Below are 21576 nucleotides of genomic sequence, written 5' to 3' on the forward strand. Positions count from 1 at the left end.
ATTCATCCACTCCATGGCTGCAGCCTGGCCTCAATTTACTTGAACTTGTGCAAAAAGTTGGACAGGGCTTACTTTGGTTTAAAAAATGGCTTTTTCCTAATTTAGGTTAAAAGTCATTTTATAATCAGTTTAGCTATAGATTATGACACATCAAAGTAAGCATCTTTGGCAGCAGCTGAAAACTGAACAATTCTCTGTGCTTGTAGGGGCCATGTCCCCTTTCCGAGTCATCTATTTAGATGAGAAGTGATTATGGCTCAAGATTAACTCTATGTATTTACCCAAAGGGTCCTTGGAGATGTTACTGAATGTACCTATTAGTTGTGGTTTATATGCTGAAAGAGTTGTGGTTTATGTGCTGTAGAAAAAAAGAGAGACTTGGCCACTGCCAAGCATGTTCTGCTTACTACCCCAAGGACTGCTCCCATGCCTAGTAAAGCTGGTAGGACTCAGCAGGTATTACAGCACGTGAGCAGAACTTACCCAGCACAAATGGCAGAAGACACTGTGGTCCCATTAATACCTAATATTGCTGTAGATGAAGATGACTTGCTCAGTCTCTTGAAAGAAAATTCCAGGTACACAAGCACTTCAGTTGTCCCACTGATGGACCTATGACAACAGCACTAATCCTTCAAGTATGTTAGTCTGTCGGTAGCCCAAATGGCACTTACAGGGCTATACAACAGTAAAGTGCAAAGGGAAGAAATTGTGAGAGAAAGCTGCCAACTTTGTGGTTCTTATAGGAAATGCTAACACTCCTGGGTGTCTGAACCTGAGACACCTGCTCAGAGGAACTGCCCACAATGAGTTATCCACTGTAAACAGCATTATCGCTGCTTGAATAAAACATACATGACAACAAATTTCTGTTGAGGCTACCCTGAAACAGTGATATGTGAATATAGTGAATTTTCTTTACTCTTCATAGCAGACTAATTTCTTGTTTATATAGAATCAAATTCTCTAAATGCAGGCATGTGATGATAAAAATCTTATTACTGCCTATAACTGTGTTTTGCTTGGACACAACTAAGAAATTGTGTTTCAAAGAAATAAACCTTACTGCTTTACCTGCTATAGCCTAGGACTCTTCATGGGGTTTTGCACTGTTACTTTTCAACAAACGCAACCATAAATCTGTTCGGCCAGTCAAAAGTATAGACACGTACTCAAGCTATGTATAAGAAGAGTCTTAACTATTTTGAGTTTCTAGAGTAGGCGTATTTTTATATGACTCCAGTAGATAGTAACTTCTTATGCTTCATAAATTTTAGAAATTAAAATGAAGCAGGAATTGTTTATGAAAAAAGTATTAATAAAGTGGTTATAAACTATACTTATATGGGTCAAAGAACTTCACATCCTATGAAGATGTCACTCTTGTATTTGTATCAGCAGACCATACAACTTTAGACCTAGGCTTCAAAGGTTGCCATCCACTAGAGCACTGGTCTCCCCAAGGGGTGCACAAGACCATCCATTGGGGTGTGGGAAGGAAATATTTTTGTACCAGTAATAAATAAAATTTAAAAAATTAAAATACTGTTTATTTCATCTTTATATCACCCTTTTAAATTTCTGGTTTTATGTATGTTTTAAAATGTACATAATATAATAGTACAGTAGTACATGTATATGATTTATAAATAAATAAATATACATATACTAAGGGAGTGATCTCAAAAGTATGATCAAAAAAGTTTGGAGACCACTGCACTAGAGTCTTAAAATAACTTTAAAGGACTCACACAGGTTTAAAGTTTCTTTTAAGTTACTGTTAGCTTTTCTCCAGTGCTAATTGGTAATACCACTCCTACAACCATTTAAAAAAGCTTTGTTCTTACTACTATCATCATCAGTCAGGGGCTAATACTATACATCATACCAACAGCTGTTACTCAGTGAAGGATCTCTTTGACTTCAGTGCACCTATGCACTGCAACCAGGCCTCTGATTACTATCTTCTGTTACGGATATATTTAGTCTGTGGAGTACCCATCAAATGAACATATAGAAGCCTTTTTTCATTGTATTGAGCAGTAATTCTTCCGGTCTGATGCACATGAGGCATTTCAAAATATGATCTGTATGCAAATTCTTCTCTTGGAGCCATCAAAGTTCAAAGGAAGAAAGAAAATAAATGTGCAGGCCTGTTTTATCATCACTGTTGTTTTGGGTACCTGTGGACTGAGTGCTCACCTCAAGCATCCTGTGGCATTGTAGAAGATATCAGGGTCAGGTAAAACACTTGACTTCGGGTAATCTCGATCTGGCCAGCCCGAGTAAGGGATGAGAACAGCTTCAGTCAGTGTCTGCAGGGCTTCTCTAATCAACAGGTGCTTCAGCTGGTCATTGGAGGACAAATTCCACAACAAACCTGCAATATCCAAAATAAAATCAGAGTGGCAAAAAGACTCCCCCACGGTTTGAAAGACCTAATCTCAAACTCCTTGAAGTTAATGAGTGAAGGAGCCTGTCTGGCACTCCATATCCTGAAGAGGAGCAGAAGGGGGTGATAAGAGTTCACCAGCCCTGATCTGAGGACATGGAAATGGGTCAAAAAAAAGGGGCACAATTATCCACCTAATTAAAGTCAGATTTCTATATCGTCAGACTAATGCCCGACTGAGAAGTGAAGTTTTCCATGGCTTTGCGTGTGCATTGCCTATATACAGCAAACATCTTCTCTGTTACCAAAGCAACACAAGCTAAACAGAGCTAACACCACTGATGCCAGTGATCACTCTCCACACTTCCAGGGAGGAATTCATCTCTTCTGGATGCCTGGCACTTCCAAGTACCAAGTAAAGACCAATGAGTGGGAGAATAAACTTGCATGCAAAGGGGGTAGATGGGAGCTACAGAGAGTGAGTTTCCAGGTCTTTGGAAATCTGCTGGAAGACAGGAGATACCCGTTACCAAGTTTCTCTAACACTTGATAGCAAAATTCCTCATAGGCGGGAAAGCTGTTAAACACTGCTTGGCCATTACTGCCCAGACATTTGTTGCTAAATAAATCATTAAGTAACTCTACACACCTTATCTACTCACAATCTCCAAACACCAAAACAAATATCAAATATAATCTCATATAATTGATTGGTTTGCTTATGTTCTATTCCAACAGACGGCAATTCTTTTTAAAGTACTCTTCCCCTAGAAAAAGACACATATTTCTGCTTTTCACTACAAAGGCATTCATTGTTTCCCCAGCTTGTTGTTCTAAATTTCACAGACCTCCTCCAAACACTGGCAGAGTATTAGTGAATGTTCCTTTCATCAGTTCACAACAAAAAATGTTTCTTTTGTATCTCCTTACACTTTGAATTTAATTTCAGCTATTGTGAGCAATAGTAAAATCAAAACAAAAGCCAGCCAGAAGCAGCTCATTCCTTCTTCTGGGATCAGCTCTTCAACTTCTGAATTAGGGGATAAAAGGAAGAATGTACTTTCCCGAAGGATAAGCAAGGCGTGTAGGAAATCAGACATGCAGTCCAAAGGGCATTGTTAAGGGAACCAGGTTAAGACAGAATGGCACAAATGCAAGGGCATGAGGACAGAATATCATATTAAAAGGAACAAGTGCATTTTGAATTATAGACAGATACCTAGAATAGAATTGTCAGAACAGAATTTGAGATGTTGCTCACACTGTAAATTTTCCAGCAAAAATCCCACCTTTACCCACAGGCACTTTCTCAGTGGGCTCAGAATAATTCTCTCAGTGGCATTCTGGGTGTGGATGAATTTGTTCACATTAGAAAAGATCTTTAGGAGAGGGCCCTTTCCTTGCAGCTATGATATAATGTATTCATAGGGGCATAGTTTTCCCTTAGATGGTTATTTGGGAAAATGGGTGGGGTCTCCTTTTAAATTTATGTTTCTTTTAATGACAGTTCTGTTTGTACTGTAATCTTCCCTGCAGGAAAAATTTTCTTTCATTTCTTAGATTTATGCTGCATGATAACAAGATCAAGAGGTTAGATACTCCCTGGAGGCTCATCTGGCTTACCTTCAAAAGCTAATCTTTTTTGTTTTTTTTTCATGCCACAGTTATTTTAATTTCTGTTCCTCAGTATGCTCTCCAAATACTACAAAATGCTATTCCTGTCTTGGCTCCTGCATTGTCTCCAAGTGACATCCTCTCCTACTATTCAGGAGTAACCTCATTCCTTTCCTGAGAGATTTGCAAGAAGTTTGTTAGTACGTCAAACAAAGGACAAAGCCTATGGTTCCTTTATTTGTATCAATGATTTTATGAAGCTAGCAAATTCAGTCAATGTGATGATCTTGAGGAGGTCTCATTCCCCCTAAGAAGAGATCATAAAAGCAGAGAAATTGCACAGAGAAAGCAGGCAGCTATTTTCTGCATAGAGGCATTAGGTAAACTGGTCCACAGCAGCTTTCAAACCACTGTCATAAGCACAAAGCTACTTTGGTGGGGGTACTGGTTTGGCGCTTTTTGTGTGTTCTCCTGGGATGCACAGACTGCGAGGCAGGACACAGCACTTGCTATAATCAGTGTTTATCTCCACTTTCATTGCTTTCAGTCTTTTCATAGGACGATACAAGGCAGACTGCATGACTATGCTCAGACTGTATTCCTCAGCCTAGGTCTTGAACAAAATATAGGCCATCAAAATATTCTTTAAGAATATATGACATGATATGATATGATATGGCTTAATATTAGGCAAGTGTTTGTCTGTATTAACACTGCTGGTACTAATAAGCCAGTGACCTTAAAGATAAGCTTCTAAGGCTGAGATGTACTTATCTCTTGTGCATTAGATCATATTTCTGACAGGTAATGAAATACGGTATGACAAAACTTCTGTGTCTCGGAGTTTTAACTTCCTCTCTCCAACAACCTCCTTATCTTCGTGTATTTTTGTCAGGTGGAGTGCTTTGGTACCATGCTTCCTACGCAGCAGTAGAAACAAAAAGCTTTCCTCTGCTGAGCTTAGACATCTTTATTAATGAGTATCACATGCTTTCGATCCTTGGCCAGAAGTCTTTCACTGGAATTCAGCGTGGTATTACCAGGTACCAAGATTATTTTACTAATCTTTTATGGGGGAAGACATTCAGTTAATTATCATATCACACATTTGGAAGTCTCTAATTTACAGTCAAAGTAGGCAAGTAATAAGTATGACGTGGAAAGACAGATGGGCTACTCATGCTGACCAGGTGGAAGCCCAAAGGTTCTACATTAACCTTTTCCTGGAAGTATTACAACACTGCAGTGTGATTGCATGCATAGCTATGATATTCCACTAGTCCTGTAGGAAGCTAAAGGCAATGCAAGAGGAGAACCAACACTTGCAGGTGAGCCGTCAGTCAGGGAAACTGTTGCTCAGCAGGGTTTAACCATTTTGGTAGAAAGGCACTCAGAGGTTTGCATTGTGCTTGGAAAAGGCCTATGTTGTAGCCCTTGTCGGGCTACATAGTCAATCTGTACAGGGCTGTAATTCCAGTGTTTCCTAGATATCACTGCACATGCCAAGATCATCTGGAAGCACTGACCTTAGTAAACATATGCTTAACAGTGACTGTCTACCTCCTGTCTGCAGCCCACTCCTTGCCTGCCTTTGAAGCACGGGCTGGGAAAGAAAGTGGCTGGAAGCAAAGTTAATATTCTCATAGAAATTCATTCAACCAGGGTGCCCTTTGCCCTGTTGGCTCCTTGCAGCTTGCTAGGCAGCTGGAAGAATTGCTCAAGTGATGGCAGAAAGTATGCCCTAGTGCCATTTTCACCAAGGGACCCAATGTACTTCCTCCTGACTGCATGTTTGGGCTTGAACAAAGCGAGAAATAGTGAATTTTTAAAGCCATCCCTTGCAACTGATAGGCATGAAAGTATCAGAGTATTTTGCTTTATGCAAACTACAACATCCTGCTTGATATCGCTTAAATATTTTGTTGGTGTCTTGTATGTTTCGTAAGTAAATATTCATGTTCAATGACAGCAGTAATTGCAGAAAGAAGGTGCCCCTTCATCCATTTTCACACTAGTGAAGGGGAAGACAATAATATTCACAACATCTATATGAGTTATCCTGCACAGTCAAAGCTTTTGTCAGAAATGATGAAGTTGCTAGCAAGACAAGAGCATTAGCTTTCTGGCCACTGTACCACCATTTTCACTGTTTCCCTCACTGGTGTGTAACAGCACTGAGAGACAACACACTATACAATAAGTTACTAAGTGACCCAAATCTGCATCTGATGAATGTGAAAAACTTTAAACCATTTTCATGTTGCAGAGCTGTAGAACTGAGCCAAAAGACCCAACAAGACAAAGCTTTGTTCTCCAGCTTAGGGAGCACAGTATTTCAAATACTTAAAAGAATGCAGAATTACAGAAGGTCTCAACATGCCTTTGCTTCAAGGCAGGGCTGCTCGACACCTTCTGTATTTTTTCAAGCACTGTTATTTTAATAGCTTGCGTTCCTGGTATCTTTAAAGATCACTTAAACCAAATCCCCATTCATTTATTCATAATGTTTTCTTCCATTTATAAAATATAAGCCTGCTCTTCCTTTGCATGCTAACTAAAATGAATGTGGGTCACAAGCAGTTGACCTCCTAGAGACACACTACGGTCAAACAGGAGTGCAGGGACAAAGTGGTGGGTGTTTCTTAACTGGCTGCTGCAAAGCCAACAGAGAAGTAACTGCAGGGTTCTTTGTGAGCAATGGTGGACATTTCTTCCCAACGTTCCTTCCACTACATTGATGTACAAGAGGTGTAATATGGGGTTTCTGATCCAAAGGGCTCTTCCCTCAAAATTGCAATGGGCCCTACCGTTTTTCAACAGTTCTTCCTCAAGGACATTGGAAATAAAAGCATGAGAACATAAGCCCTGCAAAGACTGATTCCAGAATGCAGGTCACTCCACTGATGGTGCCGTATGATCTTTACAGCCAAATGGCTGTCCTGCAGGAGCTCTCTCCCCTGCACACAGAAAGGAAGCATGCTGTTGCTGTGGCAGAGTTTGCTGCTTGTCACAGATCTGAGAAGACAGACTTGGGTGTGAACAGCTAGAAGTGAGAGAGCTCAGAGTAGAAATTGGCGGCAGGAGGGTTTGTGGGGAGTAGGATGACCACTCTACCCACAGCACCTGACTGTTCTGGGGGACGGTCTTCAACAAGGAGCTCGCAGTATGCACTGGCAGCAGAGTGTCAGAAAGCGAGGGCTGAGCTGCTGTGCAAGTAGCGGGCATTAATTATGGTCCCAGGCACCCCTGGGACTGCTCCGATCACTGCTCACCAAAATGGTTCTACAGAGTTTGCTATTTGGAGCCTCACTTTCTTTTCTGGAATATCTAGGACTTCGAGCTTCCTGCAAACAAATAGACTCGTGTCATTTCTGAAGATGCTTTAAGAGAGGAAGTTGCAGTTAGTTCCTAGTGTCTTCTTACTGTCTTAAGGACTGGTCTTGAGTAAGGACCTTGGAATTTCACCCTAAGGGAAGAGCTTAGAATAGGTGACAATATTCTTGTATTTAGTCACTAAACATGGCCTAAGTAAACAATCATGTACCTCACATGGAAAGCTTGTGCGCTACTTAAAGCACTTCATGCTCAACTGCACAGAAAACACTACCTGTTATTTGCTTTTTAGTCTCTACATCCCTGGTGTGGCGGAGCAGGCGGAGCAAGAGTGGGATCCCTTTCTGCTCTGACACTTCCAGTTTGTTGTCATTGTCCTCAAACACCAAGTTTCTCAGAGCACCACTTGCTGCCCGCTGAATGTCCTCATTCTGAACGTCAAGAAGCTGTAAAAGTTTGGGGATACCACCAAGTGAGAAAACCTGCGAGAAAAACAAAACACAGCAGAGAATAGTTAGATACTGTAAATGAAAAACTCCCCCCACCCCCCCAGCAAACCTTTAAATAGTCACAGGGACTTTTTTCGTTTGCTCCTATTTGAAAGACATGAAGCAGAGAACATTAATCATTTGGACATGACTGTTAACTTCTGGGCTTTCATATGAGTCATAGTTAAAATCCACAACTAAGGGAGGCATCATATTTTAATAATTAATGTCAGAGAATGAAACTAAATCTCTTCCAGCTTTGCTGCACATTTGTACTCTCTGACAAGACATTTAATTGCTCTGTATTTTAGCTTCCATGTTGGTGAAATGGATATTTGAGCTTTAACTCTGGAATGTTTATAAACTGCTTTGAGATTTCTTGATGTAAAATGTTCCTGATATGCCAAGTTTGTTTTTTTTCCTCAGCAGCCAGCCTGATGGAAAGACAATATTTTTCTCTGTTAACTTCTGTGCATGTATTGAAGGTGTATTAAATAAGAATACATTATACTTAGTACTTCTTATCTGTGGCATACTGAGAAAAAAATAGTAAACTAGTAAACTTCGAAATGTAGACCATTAAACATTGTAAGCTAGTTAACTACTGAACCACCCATATTTAACAAAAACTACTCTTCAGTGTCTAACTCTTTAGAAAATGAGGTTTTGGCCCCAAATGAATGAAGAATTAAGAAGATGTTATTTTACAGCAGCTGTATGGAAACAAATAGTTTCCAAGTTCTACATGTTGTGGCAAATGATGAATCCCATATGAGCTGTGATGTGGTATAAGCAAGCCTTGGCTCATTTAGGAATGAGTTTACTATGGAAAATACTTCACATTCATGTACAATTGAGGACAGTTTCCTCCAGCATCTCAGAATGCCATATGGTTTTGTGGATAAACTCATCCTTGTGTAGAACCAACAGCATGTGAAAGACTTAGAAATCTGATACAACTGTTTTGAGTAGTGCAGAGTTTAATGATAAAGAATTCAATACGACCGACAGGTGTTGGCAACACGAAGAAATGAAACATCACAAAGCCTTTTGCCCTTCATGCCCTGGCAAACTACACCGCCTGCCTGCCTTTCCTCTGATTCAGTTGTACAAAAGGCACAGTTTTCTTGCTGCTGCTCTGCTGACCTGATTCCCCCTGCATTCATTCAGCAATCATCTAGATGCTAGCAGAACAAAATACAGAAATATATATCTTGAGGTAAGTGGAGCATAGAGCATGCTGAAGGCACATCGACCTATTTTATTACAGTAGATAAAAACCCTTTTGACACCGATACTGTAGCTAGTTGTTTTTTTAAAACATTTATGCAGACTTTCTGTTGGTAATTTCAAGGGATTTATAGCTCTTGTAAAAGAAGTGGTGCTATTTCCACCTAATGTGCAGAGGAGAATTTACAAAAGCTACTGATTGGTCTTTCTAAATTTTCATCGCTAGACAAAATTCACCAAAATACTGTAAGACCACAAGTTCACGAGAAAAAGAAAAGCCACTAGACCCACAGACTATGAAGTAGCAGGCAACAAAGCATCGGGAGACAAAGAAAAGGAATGCAGGCTAAAAGGCTAAAAAGGGGAAACAAGACAATGCCCATGTGAACAAGTCTGATGGGCACCAAACAGAAAAACTCAGCTAGGATATGTGGGATAGACAGGAAAATAAAGAAGGCTTCAGGCTAACTGCTCCAATTTGAACTCTTTTACTCATCCACTTGTTTTTCCAGGAAGCTGCCTGAGAGAGGTTTGAATAATAAACCACCTTCAAACATTCAATTCTGAAGCTCTGTCCTGAGACTGAAGTTAAGGCTTCTAATTGAACTGGTGGTTTTTTCCAAAACAGACTTTGATCTACCATGAAGCAAGTTAAAACTACCAAAGGGCTGAGTGATGTTTGGCTGTCACTGAACTGGACTGCATATATATGAATATGGAGTTAAGGCTGAGATTATGTATGAATAATACCAAGCATATTACAAAACAAAGCAGATGTAAGAATTTTTTTTTTAAATGGTTGAAATAAACAACCATCTTACACATTAATGTACAGAACTGTTCAGCAAGGGACCATAATTGTGTTCGATAGTGAAATTTAAAGAAAAGGATGGAGAGAATATTTTTAATATGTCCTTTCAAAAAACTTGTAAGAGACTTAACAAGTCTCTTGTAAGAGACTTAACAAATTTGGTTAATCCAAACAATGTATTAATGCATTTGTGCAGTCACAACAAGCCCTTACCAGTTTGGCTAATCCATACACTGTATTAACATATTTGTGCAGTCCTAGAAAACCCTGAAGCTTGGACAAGTTTGCACTGTACTCCCAGAGTTTTCTTTTCTGGGATATTTCTGTACCAACGATGTAAGCATGCCAGTCAAAAATGAGACACAGGAGCCAATATATTGACCAAAAAGTTCAGACTCTACAACTTACAAATGCTGAAAGAGCTATGTTTGTTTGGCCTGAAAAAGAGCAAACTAATTGGGTATACACTTAGCAGCCTTAACATATATGAAAAACCATTATCAAGGAGACAGAAAAATAGACATTTTTCTCCATATCCATCAAGACAGGATAGAAATTAATCAACTCAGTTTGCAAAAGGGAGATTTAAGTTATACTTTTGGAATAACTGGTAAGGGTAGTAAAGCTCTTTGCCTGCAGGAGCTTGTAGGATCCTAATCAATAGGGTTTTTTAAAAGTTGGTCACAAAATTCTGTAATTACAGATGGTTTCGGTGAATTCTTACCCTACATTTCTATGTCTCCTACCACAAAATGATAAAGACCAAATTTTTGCTAGCATACACCAGTGCCATTCCATGGATTTAATAGAATCTGCAGCAAAAAAGCATCAGCATATTTTAGGGAAAATATTCAACATCAGTATCCTACAAGGTTTCTTGGAGTGTCTTTTTTTTTTTTCGTGTTGGCACACAGTGCCATACAGTATAGAAAGTTATTTGCTCTACCTGATTGTAACTGGCATAAAAATAATTACTTACTTTTCTTCTGGCATCTGCTTTCTGGAAGCACTCATGCTGTATAAAAGTCACCGCAGCAAGAATCCTAGGGGTGGACTGTGTATTTTCACTCTTCAGTATGCTTACTGCACGATCCAGAGTCATCTCCCCTTCTGGGCTCCTTAAAAATATAGACAGAGGAAATATAGAGAAGCAAGACTGCAGAAAAATAGTGAAGCAAGACTGCAGAAAAATCATTTAGCCTGTGAAATTTCTTGTAATACCAGGATTTTTGTATTTTTCAAGTAACTTCAGCTTTTCTTAGAAAATTATTCCCTTTCCAGCAGCAGAAAATATTATAAAAGCTTTAAGACATACTAAAATTCTGGGGGAAGAGAAAATCATAAATGGAAGTGTTGCAACAATGAGAGGTTCTGGACAAAGCAAGTCATGCTTCACATTATAAAAGCAAAATGGAAACATCAGTGGACGAAGCACTAAGATCCAAAGGAGGCCATAACCAAATTAGAGTGTCTTTTACTGATCAAGAAGATACCTTGATGTTTTTCTCAGTAATGTGATGATTGCTTTTTTATATTTGTTTTCATGCCTTTTTTCAGTTTCTCAGTTCCCAGACTACATATATGCAAGGCTCAGTACCTGCTTTTTTCAAGCTTATAGAAGTTGTTCTAGTTTGAAATAGATGGGCAAAGCTTTTTTTCAGGTGGGACGAAATAAAAACACCACTCATTAAATTGAGGATGTACATCGCCTGTGGTAGGATTAAAAATATGTATGGCTATTTTCCTCCCAACTTCCAGCATGTTTGCTTGAATTATAATTGTGTTAGACAACAATATACGAAATTGGAAAGAGAGGTCACCAGACCCATTTTTTCCCCAGCAAATGGAACATAAAACAATTCATGGCACAATCAGGTGCACTAGCTCTGGGACAGGTGGTTATGTTCCCCAGACTTTTTATTTACTTTCTGTTTCAAATACTCTCCACCTAGAGAAAAAAAAAGGGGGGGAGGGGAGGAAGCAGTGGACAAAATCATGAGTATTCTATTTTTTTAAAACCAAATAATTTTGTAGAACCAGATCCCAGGCTGGCCAGACAGGGATGAGAGGACATTCTGTGAACCACAGTGAAACAAGCAGTCATTGGCAATAACTCCTTACTTCAGAGCTACCAGAATCAGAATGGTTTACCTGATAATCATCTCAGTAAGTGCATCTAAAATTAGAAATTTTGACACAATTACCTTTTATGTTAAAATAGGTGCCTGGGAAATAAATTGGTTTAAATTGAAATTTTGATTTTTTTTTTCTTTTAACTAAGCAGAAATATTAAATAATAAACAATGTTCAGAAACGTGAAATACGAAATGTTTTGATACTGAGAAAAAAAGATTTCTAAAGCATGTGTTTGTGGACTGCACCAGGAGTCACTCAGTTCTTCAGCTCTGAGACTGTCTCAGTAATGGACTGGCAGCAGTGAAAGAGTCTGGAAGTCCAGGCTTGCCCAGAATGGGCTGCAGAGGAGCAAGGTAGACAAACGAGGCAGAAGTCAGGCAGATTTCTCACAGGGAATCTTGCTACAAATACATTGAAATCCAACTCTTTTCCCCAAAATATTTATGATGAACTCATGAGCTCTGAGACAAAAATGGATTTTGTTGGAATTTTTCCTGCCAGCTACACTGTAAATCAACATCTGGTGCTTGCTTTTGCTGAGGCAAAAGACAATTAGTATGGCTCCAAGGACAGCAAAGAAATGAAGAAGAATTTCGATGCACCTGTTGCAACTGAAATTATACTCCCGTACCCTGAGGTTTCCACCTGCCTTTATATTTCCCTTTGGTGTAAATCATGTTATTTCTTGTCTTCTCCCCTCCTCTGAGATAGTGTTTTGAGCAAATACGCTGCATCTATAGGTGCTGAGGCACGCTTGTGCAAGACAAAGATGAAATGAAGGGGACAGTGTGTTGAGGATGTCAATGGAAAGGTTAAATCAAAGTGAAATTAGACAGAACTATGGTTAGTATCTCTAGTGCCTTGGGCTCTGGTCTGGCAACGCTTACAGCTTCCAGATTTTCAGAGTTTACCTCAGTCAGGATTTAAAACAAAGGAGCTAGTAAGTTACTCTTAAGTTGCAAGTGGAATGTACTGATCAGAAACCTACTTAAACATCTTGAACAATGAGTAATGGAAAAAAGCCACATCACATTTCTTCTTGCTCTCTCTAAGTGGAACAGAAGAACAGGTATTTCAAGCTTGGGTTTTAGTCAGGTTTCTTCAATCAACAAGGGGTTTGTGACCATGTTATATATGTGCACATGTGAGCATGCCTACCTGCCTCTTAGTCACTGCAGTACCTTTGGAGCCCTTTGACCAAATTCAGTCACCTTCTACAGAGCGGCAGACATCTCTGATGTATTAAATTGTGAGTCATTTCAGTGACTAACAGCAGAGAAGGACTCTATCCACGCCCTTGCCAAGGTCAAGACTGCTGCATGAGCTGATCCCTCCTGGGACACCAGAGAATCCACATGGGAGCTCAGCCTCAGGATACCAAGGACGTCCCAGAGTAGTAAAGGTCCATCAGCAGTCACTATCACGCTGAGATAAACACATGTGCAACCAGAGACCAAATTTCTAAGTGCTGGGTGTGTGGATCTGCATTGTGACCGGGAGCAGCCCACCATTCACCAGAGTTACCCCTTCATGGCTGATACTCCTTCACATGCAGTAGCCAAAATCTTTCTCTTCTGTTGTTCACTGCCATACTAGGATTGCTCTTCACTGGATAAAAATAACTTTCACTAATGTTTTATCTGACAGTAATAAAGGATACAATATCATCTTTGACCCTCAATGGTATTCATAAAGTTGCAGCACCCTAACTCTTGTCAAAATAGAATTTGATGCAATGATTCCATCCTACCCTCAGAACATTTACAGGCAAACTTAATAGCCATGTGGCTGATCAGCATGTGCAATGACAACAAACAAATGGATATGCAGGCAGCGGTTGTTAAACAGAACAATGATTTGACAAGTTCTGACTTCACCTTAATTGCCAGAATGTAACATTTTTGAGATATATACACTGTGTTGCCTAATCATTTTGTGACAGCTCTCAATACATTTAGAAGTCAGATTCTGTGAGCAGCTGTTTTTCAGACAGCTTCAGGTTGAATCTCTCTCTTTCCTAAGCCCTTGATATGAGGATGCTTTTAACTGCTTCACTTTACCAGAAGATACAGAGACAGCATCTCTATACTCTGATTTTTCTACTTTGATTTCAGAGCATGAGCTAATTCTTCTACAGAAAGTTTGAAAATGCTTTTATATACATTTCAAATACTATACGCAGCTAGTCCACTGCCTCTCTTTAATGTTACAGAACTACTTTACATCCTCTTAATTAACCTTGGAAAGACCTAAATTTTGATTTGCATAAGAAAGTATAAATTTCTGGAAAAAATCAAATTACTCAGAAAACAGGCTGACCTTTTTTTCCCCCTTCCATTATTAAGGGAGCAAGAGGTAAGGGAGCAGTATATCAGATAATGCAATCTTAAAATCAAAGAGAATGGGAAATGACAAGAAATGTGAAAGTCCCTACTAACTTCTTAAACTGAGAAGTCTTGTCAAAAGAAATTATTGCACTACTGGTGGAATGATGGACTTGAGAGAAATAGCTCTGATTTGACAGCAGTGTATACCCCAAAGCAAAAGGTTGTCTATTACATTTTAAATACTTAATTCTACATTAAACTGTGCAGCAGCTAGATGTGGATGAACAAAAATGTACTACAATAACAATAGGGCTTCTGCATGAAGCCCTTCCAGTGGTTAGAATTACAAGGGGATTTATTACATGTGTATTTTAGATGTCTGAAAACAGTAATAATGTATTTCGATACCATACACACATCATTACATAAGCATGTGTAACAAATACTTACTTCAGTCAGCTAAAATGGCTACCGTTTCTTCCTCATCATTTAAGAATCTAGCGGTGCAAATCTCTTCCGGAATTGTATCTTACATGCTGCTTTTCATCAGCCTCTTCACTAATATAAGCTATTATATTTTACAGAGAATTTTTTAAACTTTGGGTAAAATAAAGAGCCCCTTACTCCCCCCAAAATGTAGCTATGAAACTAAACTAGAACCAAGGGTATTTAAAAATCTGAACAAGATTTGTACAAGTAAATTAAATAGAAGCGCTGAGATAAATGAAATTTGTGAACATCTGCAAAAAGAACTTTAGAGGCTTTCACAGCACTTCCAGTTGTTTTCCTCTGTAATTTCCAGCAAAAGCTGAACTTAAAAACTAGCACTTAAGGAATTATGCTGTCAAAAAGGTTTCCATTAGGTCACAAATCTTCCACCTGAGTTCAGCATGGTCTCAAGCAAACCACTTGCACAATGACTGAAGATAGATGTTTACATCTGCAGGTATGAAAACCACTTTGGTTGATTTTTGTGCAGGCAGACAACCAGACTCCAGTGTCTGCACCTGCCAAAGAAGAACCAAAATTGCTCCTACACAAAATTAAATATCAAAATTGCTGGTTGTGGCTCAGAAATGCACTCAAGGATGTGCTTAAAGTTAAGTAAATGATTCAGTCAATGGGATATATGCCTGTTTGTAAATTGTCTTACTGAGAAACAAATTCCTCCCAGGCACCTATTTTCAACACTACTACTCCCAGATCTTTAGCTGTTTTTTCTGGACTTACTTGCGGTAAAGACTGAATACTTAAGAGTCACATCATTAATACCAGATCTCTTAACTCCTGCATCACCCAGAGGTGAAAATTTTGATCCAGATCAGATGTGGGCACAAGACTGTATATATTTGTAAATCTAGTCATAAAACACAACATGTAGTTGATGACAGAAAATAACTGATCTGTACACAGCAGTGATATCAGATGATATCTCATCTCACACAGCAACAAATTTAGAAAAAGAAGAAAGGTGGCCTTCAGAAAAATGAACATAACAGCTACACAGTTATGGAAAAAGAGACATTTCTTAATAACACTGTTGTAAATTACACCGTGATTAACTTACATAAGAAACCTTGGGATCCTATTTGGGTTATGAAAAAACAGAAACCATAGTAAACACTGCAAGTAACCATCCCCTCTTTACCAAGTGGTTTGTTCTGTCCATTGAACCTTAAGAGCTCTGGAACCATTCAGGATTATTCTAAAATGAAAAAAAATATTCACTTCTGAGGGGAATTTCAGAACTGATAAATTTTCTCTTTTGAAAATGGAACTGATCTTAGACATTCTGAAATCTTCTCTGGAAGGGAATTTCAGGGAAAAAAGAAGTAATTTTCAAAAAAAAAAAAAAAAGTGCTTCTAAGATTTTAAACAATTTTCCTGAGATGGGGGGCAGCTTTGGCAATTTCTGCCATGGAGCTAACCGGGCTTCAAATTAAGATAGCGTCCTCAGAGCACGTAGGATCTCATGGTATTAAAAAGCCCTGAAATTCAGAGCAGTTTGTATTCGTTCCAGGGATGGATAGTGCTACAGAGCTAAGAGAAATTCCTGCCTGTATTTTAACTGAAGTTTATCAAAACTAAAAAGTTTCCTTGAAACCATGAAGGATTTTTAACTGGAAATTGTCAATCTGCCAAAAGCTGCTTCACTGGTAGATTTCTGACCTATTCTCATGAGAACCAGTGCTGAAATCATCCGGTCTCTTATGAGAACAAAATTTGCCAATACATTACCGTGTATTGTGACTTAAGTTGTAAATTACTCAGTGCCTACTACATGTCTCCTTATAAAATTGATTAACTCTTGGCAATAGGGGGCCCCAAACCTGAGCAGAAGGTGTGGACCCTGCAGTATGTACATACACATACATTTTTTTCTCCCTTTCCTCTGTTGCACTGGAAGTGGATTTTTAAAAGTGGATCTACATTCTGCATCCTCTGCACTGACATTTCATACACTGTGTTGGCTGCTGAACCATAAGCTGTCAGTTTACTTTCTAAGCTGTCAGTTTACTTTCTATTTTTAAACAAACAGGTTCCTTTCAGCTGTGACACCCCAGAACCAAAGCAGGTCCTGCCTTGTGCTTACCCTAGCTGAGATCCATTGATGGTGACTTGTTCACTCTGCAGGAAACAATTTCTCCCTGCTGCTGCCACAGCAGCTGTCAATGGCATCCTCTTCCCATCCGTTTCTGCAGCGACACTGGTTATTGAAGCTGGTTGGGAAGCTTCCCTCCTGGTCTGTGTGCTTCTGAAAGTAGTTTGGTACCAGCTGGGCCTTAAAGATTGCCTGTTCTGAGACCCCAAACGGGAAGCAATTGGTGATCTCACTTGTCCCATCGCACTGCCTGAGGTCACGTAGTTCTCCTTCTCCAAAAGGTTGGTCATACTGTGACTGTTGCCTGCTTGATGGTACAGAGGGACAGTGGGGCTTGGGTAGACACCATCAAGGACGGCATCATTAATAGGGCCCATGTGGGAGTGTCTCTTAAAGAAGCGTCCCCTGTTCACTGAATCACGAAGAGTGTACCCAACAATCTCAGACCGAGCATATCTTGGTGGGATGGTCCCGCTGGATCTCCTGCTATCTCCATGCCTCATGGAGAATCCAGTTGAAATCCCTCCGTCATAGTGAAAATCATTGGACACATATGCCAATCTTTCAGGACTTCGTTGGGGTGAAACCTCTAGTCTCTTCAGAGGCTGCCTTTGAGCTCTCTCTTCCATTGTCTTGTAAGTAATTCTCGTCCCCCAGCCATTTGTATAAGAGGATGGTGAGGCCACCTGTTCAAGGGTGCATAAGAGAACAGGAGTCTCAGTAAGATCACAGCATTTAGGACTAATAGCAAAGAAACCAAACCAAAAAAGTAAAGATAAAAATTCTAAGGTCTGCTCTCAGAATCAGAAAACAAAATGTGAACATCACCAAAATTGTGCATTAAATGGGATTCTGCAACACTTCTTTGTATCTGCCTAACAAAGGTCTAAACATTAGGAGACAAAGTCTAAGCAGCTAGTCTTCTGTCATTAACTCAAAATAGGTGCACAAGTCAATTGTGCCTGGTAGCGAACAGTCTGCTTATTAATGGAGATTTTAGTTTCAGTTTGAAACTCCTCAGGGATTAACACCCACATCTGCTACTAAAATTAAATTCAAGGTTTTCCAATAGACAGAAGAAAATTAATCAGATATTAAAATATTATACTAAAGTGTCTGCATATTGCTATTAACCTTATTAATATAAGGTTATTAAGCCCTCTTGTTCACTTTGTGGTAGGATCTAGTAAAAAGAGATAGTCCCTTCCCTGTTTATCTAACCTCTTAAAAATGAAGGAGATTACATAACATTCTAAGAAAACCATCCCAATGGTTTCCCTAGTTCTACAGTTGCAATTTAAGATGATTTTTCTTTTCCTGTTCCTAATGGGCATGGACAGTAATGGATCATCATCTTGCTTTATAATTTTATCTTTTCTAAAGTCAACAAACCCACTTCCTTCAACCTTTCTTTGTAGGATGTGCCTTCAAGATTCTTACTGTTTAGGTGCCATTTGGGGCCTCTCCAATTTTTCTACCTTTTTCTTATGCTCTAAATTGGACATTGTACTCCATTGAAGACCTTTCAGAACTAAATCAACTTGGGAGACTCTCTGGCCTTGAAATAGAAGAGTCAAGGCCCAATTTTTTTTTAAGATCAGTAAGCACAGTGGCATCCAGCCATTAATCAAAGCCCCGTATATTCCATTTCCATGTTGTATTAAAGTTTTGTAATATTAAAGGCATTTTTTAAGGTAAACTGAGAAGCTTACACAATTTATTAATTGAAGGGACAGTGCTTAGCAGATAGTTGCCAGACTGAAATCCCTTAATTTCACTGTTGAGGAGTTACTGAGGGTGATAATCAACTCACAAAAGGAGTAAAGGTTGCTGAAACTAGTAGGCTGAGGCAAGGATCACTGGATACATCTGTTTATTCTACGGAAGCTATGCAAGGATATCTTTATGTTTTGTTTGGGGACAAGGAAATTCATGTTTTAGTGAAATACTAGACCTTGTGGCTTTTTCTGGCTCTCACACAGGACAAATAGTCTCTCTCTCTTATTTTTTAATTCTCCCCCCACCCCCACCTGGAAAACTGTAGTATTTTCTTGCAGTTCCTATGTCACCTCCAGTTTCCCTCTTGTTGCTCTCCTCTAGAGAGAAGGGATTCACATTAAATATTATGGACTGGACGATAGGTGAGAACAGAGGATAGGAGGACAGAAAAGGAAATGTATTTAAGTAAATGGTTCTAACTCTCCCCGTACAGAACCAGAGCTGCTTCACTAACTGGCCAGAAGCTGGGCTATTTCCTTTAATGACAATAAGCCATTCCTGAGTAATCTAAAATTAAGAAAGAATCGGCCCCTCCGTATATGGTTATTAAATAAATATTTCTGTTCTCAGGCTGAATTGCTTTCAGTTTACTGATGTTGATCATGCAGCAGCATTGCTATTGAGCTGTGTGTTGATTTCCAAGTCATATGGTTGCTCCCTCGAATAGGTTCATACCAGTTATGAGCTGTGTCACAAACCCTGCAGGAAACCAATTATTTATCTTAGCATTCAGGCCATGACCCAAGAAAAGTTGGTCAAAATAACAAGGGAATTTATGATTAGACAGTTTAGAAACACCATTGTATTGCAAGGACTGTACTGCTCAAATTCTTATAATGCTAAAACAGGTTACAACAGGATTATTTTAAATGATAAGGAACACTCTACCTGTCCTTGTGAAACTAAAGCAATCTGCTTTCCTGTGGTTTTGGATGCTTAATTCCCTAACCTCTTTCACCACATTCCCAGCTCCTACCCATGTCATTTGTTACCCCACGGGATTGCTGAACTTCCTCTAGCAACCTCCAACTCTTGTGAGTGGCAGCGTGGCCTCCGGCCGCTTTGAGCTACAGATGTGAAGACTGACCGGCTGCCTGGTGGGATGGATGAAGATCTGTCTTGTCACAGCCTTCGCTTTAGTGGGGTGTTCATATGGTTTTTAATTTTCTACCCTGATGCCAATTCTCACAAAACCAACAGGATTGCAAAAAGCCTGTCTGTACGACTGAGTTGAATTTAGCCACTGGGCTCAGAAGTCACTGGAAGGGGGTAAAACGTTAACAGATCTCAGCTGTAAAAACCTCATTTTCTAGAAATCAGGCTTTAAAAAGCAAGCAAGCAAGCAAACAAACCTTGAAACACCATCTACATGCTATTATTTGTGGTAACAAAATCAATAAACTATGCATGTGATATATTAATTTCTATTCATTGTCTTCTTTTCCTCACCTGGTTTGACTGGTAATATGAAAAACCATAGGGAGTTCTTAGTGCAGAATCATTTTCAGTAATCCCCATGTTATAGACATGCTCTGGAACACTGGATGCACGGTGCAAACTGCCTATAACCAAATATCAGCAAGATTTTAACAAAACATGATACTGTTATAAAGGACAATTTACAGTACTAGGAAAATGTCCCAGTCTACACTGCCACTAATATATATAAGCTGAAAACAATGGGAAATGATGTAAATACATTTGCATTCGGTGTATCACATTCAAAACATTGCTAAGCAAAGCTTTCTGAGGATACAAGCCAGTTTTTCAGTTTCCTATTTATGACATATTTTTAACTTTTAGAAGTGTTGTTGTTCATGCAGCTATTTAATGAAAATGTTTTAACAAAGCAAGCTGATATTTTAAATATCCCAGATAATGACAGATGATTAAGTACTGAGAAATGGTATCACTGAACAGTGACTAAGAACACTTATTTTCCACTGTAACCACTCAGAATATATATGCATGGTTTACGTTAGAGGCTGACTATAACATGCACAGTACACAAGAAATTAAAATATTGCAGCTGTAGATTGTCGATGAGAAACATGGGTTGCTGTGTATACCTCTGTTACTGTGCACCCTAGAGAGGCAATTTTCACAATGTACCACTGTAAACAAATAGCATACACTGAGTATAGACTGTTTATTTCATAGTCATCTACCTCAACTGCTGATGTTTCTTCTCCCTTAGGCGCTAGTATAAAGATAAGATATTGGAGCAAGTAGTGCTTCACTAACCTTCTCAGTGCTTCACCCGAAGAGCACAAAGTATCTACGAACAAATTCATGGCTTATGGAGGCATGTTGCATATGATGCTGTAAAGTAGGGTTGCTTAATGACACTATAAATCTGCATCTGAAAGGTTCACTAATCCTACAAATAATGTAGAAGATGATCCACAGCGTATCATCAGCTCCAATTCTTTTTTTCCATGACCCAGCTTTGAAAATAGAACAGTGCACTATGATTATTTCTTTCACTAAAACAGCATTCTTCTTTTAATTAAAAACAAACAAACCAACCAAGCAAAAACTTCAGGCTGTTTCTTTTTCACTGGTACAATGTATTGTCAAAGAAAAAGTGCTTCTATTAATTTTTTTTAAGCAACAGATACTGCTGAAATAATTATCCATGATATTCCCATGTTACTATGAGAATCAGCGTACAGGAATATAAATAACAAAGATGGGTTTAAAGAGGTGAAGCAGAAGTTGAAAGCATGATATACCTCAAATCGGTCATAAATGGGGCCAGTGGGTGCTGCAGAAGTTTAGGCTGAAGAGATAACAGCAGTCAATAAAGAATTTAATCGGCCATGAATTTTCAAAATAGCAGATACTACCTAAGATACTACAGA

At 39.0% G+C, this 21576-nt stretch overlaps 1 protein-coding gene across 1 annotated transcript in view; it reads right to left on the reverse strand.

The window, feature by feature from the left end:
* Window positions 1–21576, reverse strand: part of PKP2 (plakophilin 2) — a 44667-nt gene that overhangs the window by 16664 nt on the left and 6427 nt on the right. The window contains exons 2-6 of the mRNA XM_052790378.1: window positions 20162–20274; window positions 16925–17619; window positions 10848–10986; window positions 7614–7821; window positions 2203–2380 (exon numbers count right to left, since the gene is read on the reverse strand). Of these exons, the coding sequence (XP_052646338.1) occupies window positions 2203–2380; window positions 7614–7821; window positions 10848–10986; window positions 16925–17619; window positions 20162–20274 (1333 nt within the window). The remainder of the gene's footprint in view (window positions 1–2202; window positions 2381–7613; window positions 7822–10847; window positions 10987–16924; window positions 17620–20161; window positions 20275–21576) is intronic.

The sequence above is a fragment of the Harpia harpyja genome, chromosome 6 (genome assembly GCF_026419915.1).
Source record: "Harpia harpyja isolate bHarHar1 chromosome 6, bHarHar1 primary haplotype, whole genome shotgun sequence".
NCBI lineage: Eukaryota > Metazoa > Chordata > Aves > Accipitriformes > Accipitridae > Harpia > Harpia harpyja.